Below are 10,826 nucleotides of genomic sequence, written 5' to 3'. Positions count from 1 at the left end.
AGACTAGGATGACTAAAATATTTTTCTAAAGGTACATTTTCTATTCAAAGCTTCCTGTCATTCCTTCTTTCTAATCTATGTCTTACAACTGTTTCTATGTCCACCAAACCCATGACTCTTACACATTTTCCCATATGATTCTACATATATGTTTACAAATACATGCATCTTAATGAAAGAAGTTAGTTGAAGGAGATATTCATTACATACAGTGAAGTTTTGATGATTAAGCATACAGCTATTGCACTGTGCATCTACACTTGTGTTTATCCTATTTTTTAGGTTTTATTTAAATTCCAGTTAGTTAACATACAATGTAATATAGGTGTTGTATGTAAATACTGAATTACTGAATTATACACCTGAGAGTCTTTCACATTTTTTAGATTTCAGTCGGTGTTACTTTCTTCTCAGTGGATAGAAGACTTTGGATTTTCATATATTTAGCTCTGATTTTTGGTACCTCATATTTTCCCTCATTTGGCATCTACAGATCAGCTATATTACAAATTACAACAGTGAAATAAGATCTGACAGTCAGATATGATGGTGAAATAATTTATAAATATTGATAGATATTGTAATGACTCCCTGACCTACAATTCCCTGCATTTTGGCTGACTTAACTCATCAAAGGTTTCAAAATTTGTAAGCTATTATTTTTATTTGGTATAGAGAAAATTCATGAAGAGAAAGCTAAAATTCTGACACCTGTTATGTCAGCATACAATAAGACCAATGTCCATCCCTCAACCTTCATTCTCATTGGCATTCCTGGGCTGGAGGCTGCCCACATCTGGATCTCCATCCCCTTTTGTGTGGTCTACATTTTGGCCCTCCTGGGAAACTGTTCTCTTCTGTTTATTATCAAGACAGACACCAGCCTCCATGAGCCAATGTACCTCTTCCTCTGCATGCTGGCTCTGGCTGATCTTATTGTGTGCACCACAGCTGTACCGAAACTTCTTAGTCTTTTCTGGTTCCATGATGGAGAGATTCGCTTTGAAGCCTGCCTCACTCAAGTTTTCCTGATTCACTCTTGTTCCACCATGGAATCTGGCTTCTTCCTGGCCATGGCTTTTGACCGTTATGTAGCCATTTGTAACCCATTAAGACATTCGGCTATTCTGACACATGCTGTGATTGGGGGGATGGGCCTAGGTATAGTACTCCGGGGCATAGCACTTCTCAGTCCTCACCCCTTTCTGTTACGTTGGCTTCCCTACTGCAGAACAAATATCATTTCCCACACCTACTGTGAGTTCATGGCCCTCATCAAGATTGCCTGTGCTGAGACAAGAATCCGTAAAGCCTACAGCCTCATTGTTGCCTTCCTTACTGGTGGGGTAGACTTCATATTAATCATTTGTTCTTATGTTCTCATACTTCACATTGTCTTCCACCTCCCATCCAAGGAGGCCCGACTCAAGACCTTGGGCACCTGTGGTTCCCATATCTGTGTCATCTTAGTGTCTTATACTCCAGCCTTCTTCTCTTTTCTCACTCACAGGTTTGGGCACCATGTGGCTCCCCATGTCCATATATTTGTGGCCAACATCTATCTTCTGGTCCCACCCATGGTGAACCCTATTATCTATGGGGTAAGGACCAAGAAGATAAGAGACAGATTCCTTAAATTTTTCAGTTTTTCAAAGCCTTGAGTTATGTCTTTTGGGTTGATGAGTAATATGTGAACAAATATCATCTATCTTTGAATGATTTCTTCATGAGGCTCCTCTTTTAATGGTCAGAGGGCATGGGTTTTTCTGTGGGAAGTAACTCGTCCATAAACATATATTTTATGTTGTAACAATAATTACGTATTATTGAGTATGACTCTTTACTATAATATTAGAATGTTATTTCCTAAAATACAAAAAACAAGCAAACAAAATTTAGAATCATCTGTGGCTAAAAACAAGAGATATTTAAAATTAACATGATATATAATCACCTATCTTTGGATTACCAGTTAAGACTTACTACCTGATTTTCAAATTTTCTTTTTTTTTTTTTTTTGCCCCAGTCATATTTCTTGACTAAATGTCCTTCTTTCTCAAGTACATACCTCACCACTTTCTTTTTTTTTTTTTTAATATTTATTTATTCGAGAGAGAGACAGTGAGAGAGAGCTTGAGTGAGGAGAAGGTCAGAGGGAGAAGCAGACTCCCTGTGGAGCTGGGAGCCCAATGCAGGACTCGATCCGGGGACTCCAGGATCATGACCTGAGCTGAAGGCAGTCGCTTAACCAACTGAGCCACCCAGGCACCCCTTTCACCACTTTCTTAATGAGAGTTTTTTGATGCTAACTTCTGTGTCTGTGTTTAATGATTTCTTTATGTCTTCATGATAATACCTTTCAGCTACACAGTTCCATTCTCCAGTTATAACATTTCCTTAGTCTTTTGAAGACATTATCCTACAGTCTTCTAGAATCTATCATTACTTTGAAGAAAACTGTTGTTGGCTAAATTGTCATTAATTTGTAGGTAATTATCTTTTCTGTCTGACTGTCATTAGATCCTGTTGATTTCTTGGGTGTTCTGTAGTTTCACATGGGTAAATTTCATAGGTATTATGCAAGTGAGAAAAGATTACATACACTGTGATTCTGTTTAAATGATACTCTAGGGAAGGAAAAGTAGTGTGGAGGTAGTGTTCAGGCATCCATGTTTTAAGGTCCTGTAGGTGATTCTTAAATGCAGCTAAAACTGAGATGTGGTTGTGTAAGTTGAGAAACAGAGTCATTAGTTGACCACAGGGGGAGTATTTCAGTCAAGTACTTCATCTTTCAAGCTAAATTGTGAAGAGAATCAACATTTGTTAAGCATTTACTAGATTCTAATCTCTTTATTATGGATTTTAATACATAACCTTCACAATATATTTTAGAATACATTATCATTAATGCTCCCATAATAAGTAACTCAACAAACTCATATTAAATGGCTAGTTTAGAGGTGCTAGGATTAGAAGTCTGTCTAGCTCTAATTCCATAATTTTCTTATAATCTCACAATGGTTCCATATGCAGCCAGATCACTCAATGGGACTCCTAGGAACACAGCTTCTCACAGGTGAGCTGTCATAATTGTTGCTACTGGTCATTGCATTCTTCATAACCACACTCAGTTTAGATCCATTTAGCTAGTGTTTACTTGTGGAACAGAATTCACTAGGGATATAGGAATGACTAAGGCAAAGTTTGTAAACAGTTTCAGAGTCTCGGAGGTGCATAGAATCAATGTATCCTTTCTTTCCATCTGATTTCTAAAAATATCGAGATTGAAGAAAGACATGGAAGATGTGAGTTGAAAATATCATCTTTCTTAGTAACAATGTCTATTCTAGAGGACCAAGTGTGGTACAAGAGTCAGTGAACACTTTAACTAAACCCCAGAGTTAGGCATATAGTCCTAATCAGATCATGAAGACTTACTACATGGAGGAGCACCAGAGAACACAGGACTGCCTTAGAAAGTCTCACTACCAGGAAGTGTGTATGTTGGGGTGGGAGGGACACAGGGAAAATGGTCTTAATTACACTTACTCAATTTATTCCTACTGAATTTTCAAATGCACAGCTTTTCCCTAGCGCATAGTGAATAAGGGTAAAAAAAGGATGGACATTATAATACATGAACATAAAGAATTGGCTAGAAATATTTTGTTCCTATAGTCTGATATAGTTGATTCAGACATAATAAACATTTTTTTCAGTATAATAATGTGTAACACTTTTATAATGTGTGCATTCTCATAGTCAGCCCTGAGTTCTTATATACATCAACCCATTAATTGGTTGATTCTCATGCAAACTAAAAATGATTTTTAGGGCTAATATCTACATTTTACAAATAAGGAAACTGAGAAATAGAGAAATCAGTTGACTTTCTCATAGTCATAGAGATGGTTAAAAATGGAGACAGAATTTGAACCTAGGAAGTTTGACACCAGGTTTATATTCTCAACAACTACTCTATACTTAGTTACATATTAATATTTACACCCTGATATATCAATGTGACAACTGCTAAGATAGAATTAGAAAGGAGATATATAATCAGCCTAGGTTAGGGATTATAAGAAAGTCAAGAATAGTTCCAGAAGATAGGACATCAGGAACATTAGGTAGGCAACTAAGCAAACTTCCTGTGGATTAGGTCAATTTAAGTAGGCAGTGTGTGGAGTGTGTGTTGTATGTGGAGTATGTGGTGTGTGTGTGTGTGTGTGTGTGTGTGTGTTGGACATTAGAGTGGTATCCAGTTTTGCGTTAGCCAATTCTACATTCATTTCACTTTCTAAGGCTTATCCCATTTTCTCCATCTAACAATCACCCAATTTGATTATTAACCAAGTTTCAACTTTCAAGAACGATAGTTTTCAAAATTTAGACTTGAACCATCTTAAAAATACATATTGCTTAGGCCCTTTCTAAAACTATTAGACTCAAAATGTCTGTGGTGTATCCCATAAAAAAAATCTTATTTACTTTTCATCATTCGTTCTGTATATTTTTAATTCAGTGATCCAATGTCCATGCCACAGTTGTAGGATGCTGAGAATAAACACACAGATATCCTACTCAGAGAATGTGGCATGAGTTAAAATTCCTACAGAGTTTTATAGTTCTTACTTCAAATACAACAGGTTGGAAAGAATGTCACTTAAAACGTTATGACAAAAAAAAAATATGTGGAGAATAAAAAAAAAAAAAAACCTCACAATTTTCTTGGACCTGTCAGAAAGTTCAAATCACAGTGTGAATAATCCAAAATTTAAAGAAAGATAGATAACTCCAAAAAGAGATGGAACATGATCCTGTGCTTACTAGGGGCATGTGTCATATACTGTACAAGCCACGATAAAGAATTTGTTAATTTTTTAAAAAAATTTAATTTCTTTTCAGTGTAACAGAATTCATTGTTTATGCATCACACCCAGTGCTCCATGCAATACGTGCCCTCCATAATACCCACCACCAGGCTCCCCCAACCTCCCACCTCCCACCCCTTCAAACCCTCAGATTGTTTTTCAGAGTCCATAGCCTCTCATGGTTCATCTCCCCCTCCAATTTCCCTCAAATCCCTCTCCATCTCCCCATGTCCTCCATGTTGTTTCTTATGCTCCACAAATAAATGAAACCATATGATAATTGACTCTCTCTGCTTGATTTATTTCACTCAGCATAATCTCTTCCAGTCCCATCCAGGTTGATAAAAATGTTGGGTATTCATCCATTCTGGGGGACGCATAATACTCCATAGTGTATATGGACCACATCTTCCATACATACAAATGGCTATTAGACACATGAAAAAATGTTCATCATCACTAACCATCAGGGAAATTCAAATTAAAATCACATTGAGATACCACCTTACACCAGTTGGAATGGCCAAAATTAACAAGACAGGAAACAACATGTGGTGGAGAGGATGTGGAGAAAGGGGAACCCTCTTACACTGTTGGTGGGAATGCAAGTTGGTGCAGCCAATTTGGAGAATGGTGTGGAGATTCCTCAAGAAATTAAAACTAGAGCTTCCCTATGACCCTGCAATTGCACTACTGGGTATTTACCCCAAAGATAAAGATGTAGTGAAAAGAAGGGCCATCTGTACCCCAATGTTTATAGCAGCAATGGCCACGGTGGCCAAACTGTGGAAAGAACCAAGATGCCCTTCAATGGATGAATGAATAAGGAAGAATTTGTTAAAATTTAAACCAAGTTATTCACAGCTGAGTATAAACCTATATGAAAATACAGAATATCTGGAACTGATGTATATATGACACAAAGAGGAATTCATACTTACTCAGGTTTTTCTCCCTAGACCTAGACTGGTACTCATAAGAAAGTCTGAGTGCCGGACTAGACTTTCATCATGGACCAGGCCTGGTGGAGGGGAATAGCAGTCACTGTAAGATGGGAAGGACCCTTCACCCAGGTTCTCTTCCCTAAGGAATAAAAGCCTTCACTTGAAGGAAGAGCACAAGTGGAGACCCACTGCTGCTGAGCCAAAGGAGCGAATAAACTCTATAACCCAGGGTGAGGCAAGTTCCTTAGACATGTCCTATGGCAAGGGGCAGAATCACTGAGGACATTTCATTTTCAAGACTCAGGAACATACTACCAGCCCAAGACAGGCTAAACCAGCCCAGATGGTATTTAATGTCCTCTGGCTCTTACCACCAGATTAGCAGGGTTTGAGGAACAAGTAACAGTGCTCTACACATGAGGGATTGTGAAGAACATGAAGGGTGGCCTTACTGCAGTACAGGAACAAAGAGAAGATCTAACATTGACAGTGGGGTAGACATCAAGAAAACCTAACTCATCAGCCACAACCTGAACACAGGGTAAAGTTAGAGGAATGTGATACATTCACTGAAGACATTCAAAGCAAAAGCATGAAGAATTCAATGACCTGACTAGTCCTTTACCTATGAAATAAGTTGAATCTGTACTTAGCAACCTTCTAACACAGACTTCAGGCCCAGGTGACTACATTGGTGGATTTAGCTATTTAAAGGCTAAGTACCAATTTTCCAAAAGCTAGCCAAAACACATATAAACAGATTGAACTCTAACCAAATCATTGAAGATACAATTGAGGCCACATCATTAAAATCCACTTCATAAGTAGAATAAATAGATAGGGGATGAGTTCAGGGTCGCAACAGGGTTCCAGGAACAGCCACTTGTGCTTATAAATTATACAGCATAACTGATGGCTTCAAATTCAGATGTGATGTTAATTAATACAAACTCCCTCTAAGAATATATGATAGCATCTCTTCTATTATAATAAATATAAGTAGGATTTTTTTCTAAAGTTCATGCTATGGAATATTAGTGTTGTATTTTGGTCAAAGGAGCAATCTGAAGCCAATATCATCTTAACTTTCTTTTTTTTTTTTTTAAAGATTTTATTTATTTATTTGAGAGAGAGACAGTGAGAGCATGAGTGAGGAGAAGGGCAGAGAGAGAAGCAGACTCCCCGTGGAGCTGGGAGCCCGATGCGGGACTCGATCTTGGGACTCCGGGATCATGACCTGGGCCAAATGCAGTAGTCCAACCAACTGAGCCACCCAGGCATCCCTCATCTTAACTTTCAAATGAATATTTGTTAGTTGAAATATCTGAGAAATCCTGCAGTAAAAGTATAGCTAAAAATTTAGCTTTATTGGTCAAAATTTACAAACATATATTTCCTGACTTCTTTCTACGAATGAAGTCAATAATACCACTTAGAACTAGAAAAAACTGAGTGATATCATATGGCACAAGAGTACACATGTGCACACTTGGCTAACACTAGACTTGGAACATCACTAAAATTTCCTGCTTTCCATGAGAGAGAAAATCCTCTGTGAAGTGTCACAAGACACAGAAACATAACTGTTTGAAAAATAATTGTTTGTTTGAAAAGACAGATCAATAAACTAGACTATATAAATATTCATCCATCAAAAAGCAACACAATGCTGCTTTAAAACAAAAAAAGACTATGAATTTTAAAAGATTACAAAGTTTTTACAATTCGGTTCATGGTAGAAAATCTCTACTTTTCTCACATGATTATCATAGTCGCAGGATCAATTTCATGTCTAACAACATTAACATGGTAGAGTCAAGAATAGCATTCTTTCTGAGAGGGAGGCCAGGAATATGGGAAGTGTTTCATCATCTATTATTTTGGGAACCAACATGTTAAGGGCAATGTACTATCTTTGTTTAAATTAGGATATAAGGGAATTTATGGGTTTTATTATAATCATTCGTGTGGTGTCTTCTTTTTGGAGGGTTGGTTTTGCTTCAAAATGATGCTGACTGTAGAATGTGATGTGTCAGTTCTAACAAAAGCAGAACAAAGTGTTTTTTCTCTTCTATATGGGAAATCTGAATTATTTCCATACAATGGAAAATTATAAGACACTTTTATTCATATATTTGACATGGGTCTCGCCTTCCATTTTCTGAGTTTGGGAAGGAGGCTCACAGGTCTTCCCTGAGAGGGGTCTGCATAACTTCCAAAAGTTATTTTTCCATTCTGAACAAAGACAATCAGTGCTGCTCGTTTCCTTAATTTGATTCTTTTTTTTTTTAATTTTTTATTTTTTCAGCATAACAGTATTCATTATTTTTGCACCACACCCAGTACTCCATGCAATCCTTGCCTTCTCCAAACACCCACCACCTGGATCCCCCAACCTCCCACACCCCACCCCTTCAAAACCCTCAGATTGTTTTTCAGAGTCCATAGTCTCTCATGGTTCACCTCCCCTTCCAATTTCCCTCAACTCCCTTCTCCTCTACATCTCCCTATGCCCTCCATGCTATTTGTTATGCTCCACAAATAAGTGAAACCATATGATAATTTGATTCTTTACAAGAGTTATGTTGTTTTCTTGGAAAAGAGTTTGAGCACCTGTTCTCTAATCTGTTTAGTTCTGACCCCATAGATTACAGGGTTCAGAGCAGGTGGAATGACTACGTAGAAATTAGCCAAAAGGATGTGGATATAGCGTGGAATATTCCGGCCAAACCTGTGGGTCATAAATGAAAAAAATGCAGGAGTGTAGAAAGCCAACATGACACACACGTGAGAGCCGCAGGTGCTCAGTGCTTTGAGCCGGGCATCGTGGGAAGGCAGTCAAAAGACAGCACGAAGGATCTGGACATAGGAAATGACAATAGCTATGATGTCCAATACCAGGATAGAGATGGCACATAAACCATAGATGATGTTGACCCTGATGCTGGCACAGGACAGGCGGGCAATGCCCATGTGCTCACAGTAAGTGTGAGGAATAATTTGGTGTCCACAAAATGGTAACCGTAGAATGAGTAGAACAAAGGGTATGGCAAAAGACAAAGTTCTCAGTAGGATTATCATTGCAATGATGACTACCACCTTGTTTGTCAACACCAGTGTATACCGAAGAGAGTTACAGATGGCCACATAGCGATCATAGGCCATGGCCACAAGCACCGCCGACTCCATGCCAGTGCAGAGGTGGATAAAGAACATCTGGATGAGACATCCCTCAAAGGAGATTTCTCTCAGGTTGAACCAGAAGATGCCAAGCATCTTGGGGATGGTGGATGTGGACAGGCCCAGGTCGATAGATGACAGAATGGCCAGGAAGTAGAACATGGGCTGGTGGAGGCTGCTCTCAGTCTCAATCACAGAAAGGATGCTGATATTCCCAAGAACAGCTGTCAGGTACACAGCAAAGAAAGGGAAACCAATCCACATATGTATATGTTCCAGACCAGGGATCCCCAGAAGGAAGAAAGAGCAGGGACGAAATACGGTGGTATTAAGTGAGGCCATCTTCCTGGGATATTTTTATAGTGAAAGATATTATAGATCAAGTACCTCCCATTCACTGAATAAGCCTCCTCCTTGCTTAGCACACAGAGAAAATGAAGGAATCAGTGAAACATTTATTGTACCTACCCATCATTCAGACCTGAAGGTGTACAAAATTGAATGGTAAAATGAAGCCACGTGATTTCAGTACACATCATCATATCCATTCGATTAAATTGAATATTGTTATTCAACCAAAATTTTCTGAGTACCTAATATAGATGTGCCAAGTTCTGTGCTAAGACTGATAGCAAAAGATGAGTTAGAGAAGGTTCCTTTTTTGATGGAACTTAAAGTTTTAGTGGTTGAAACAGTTATGCAAATGAACCATTTAAATTAAGAAAATAAGTGCCAAGATAAAGTTTTTCCCTTGCTTCTTAGGTGCACAAAATATTTCCTGAAAATTATTTAGTATTTTATAGAAATATTACTTGATTTATAACTATAAGCATTATGTACAAGGTAGGAACATAAACATAAACGCAATAACAACCATTATGATTCTGCATGTATCACATTTCTGAGCTGAACATATATAATGTGTCTTCAAGGAAACGTCAAGTGCATCAAATCAGAAATTTCTAAGACAATTTTGGATCTATGTAGGCTTCTCACTGTTTAAGTCCCCAAGAAAGTTTTACATGCTGTAGTCATCTTCTGATCTCTATTTTCTTCCTGGTACCAATATCAGAGAATAAATCTGCCTTGAGGTTTTATCAAAAAGCCATACCAAACTTCATTTCAAGATAATCCTTTTAATCTGGGTCTGCTTAGAAAAATATTCACATATTCCTCTTCATTTCTGTTCTGATGGTAAGTAAATAGAGCTTTGCCCTTTAAGTGCCTTCCTGCTGATGTCTGTCCAGAAAGAAACACAGATCTACACATGGGCACAGAAACATTAATGTACAGTTTTATAAAATATCACAAAATTCACAAATATAGTAAATTAATTTATGCACACCACTCCTGGAAACTAAATCCTTCATTTATATGACTATATAAATTATTACAATATATATGCTTTAATAAATCTAAGCACATTCTCATTAAAACCTCTTGCCTTCTCTTTCTTATACATCCATATGGATAGATGATAGATAAATAAATGATAGATGATAGATAGCTAGATAGGCAAATGGAAAGACAGAGAGATGTCTGCACACAGAGAGAGAAGGTCTGGAACTCAGTAGATATAAGAATTACAATTTTAAGAAGTTACCACTAGCAGGAAAGTAGATCTAATCCATACCACTAGAAGATAAGAAGGCTATCTCCTTACTGACATGACAAGTTTGGAAGAAACTGGAGGGCTGAGGTAAATGTATTATTGTTATAGATCACCTTTGATGTACTCCACTCCCTATAGATAGGATTAGGCCTTTCCCTCGTTTCTCTGCTCAGTATTCTGTGAGACTGCTAAGTCCCATGCAAATGAGAAACAAGT

The 10,826-nt window shown here is 37.8% G+C and overlaps 2 protein-coding genes across 2 annotated transcripts; one reads left to right on the top strand and one right to left on the bottom strand.

The window, feature by feature from the left end:
* Positions 1-710: 710 nt before the first annotated feature.
* Positions 711-1,661, top strand: LOC116864861 (olfactory receptor 52D1-like). Its single transcript, XM_032852678.1, has one exon. The coding sequence runs from the start codon at positions 717-719 to the stop codon at positions 1,659-1,661; it is 945 nt and encodes a 314-aa protein (XP_032708569.1). The 5' UTR covers positions 711-716.
* A 6,737-nt stretch (positions 1,662-8,398) lies between these two features.
* On the bottom strand, positions 8,399-9,340 carry LOC116864860 (olfactory receptor 52E1-like). Its single transcript, XM_032852677.1, is given in 1 exon segment — positions 8,399-9,340. A coding segment is annotated over 1 exon segment (942 nt).
* Positions 9,341-10,826: the final 1,486 nt, after the last annotated feature.

Source organism: Lontra canadensis, unplaced genomic scaffold (assembly GCF_010015895.1).
Source record: "Lontra canadensis isolate GAN:19392208 unplaced genomic scaffold, GSC_riverotter_1.0 scaffold7, whole genome shotgun sequence".
NCBI lineage: Eukaryota > Metazoa > Chordata > Mammalia > Carnivora > Mustelidae > Lontra > Lontra canadensis.
This window is presented reverse-complemented; position numbering and strand designations above follow the sequence as displayed.

Coding starts and splice junctions, on each gene's coding strand:
- LOC116864861 (XM_032852678.1), top strand. CDS start 717: ATGTCAGCATACAATAAGACCAATGTCCATCCCTCAACCTTCATTCTC.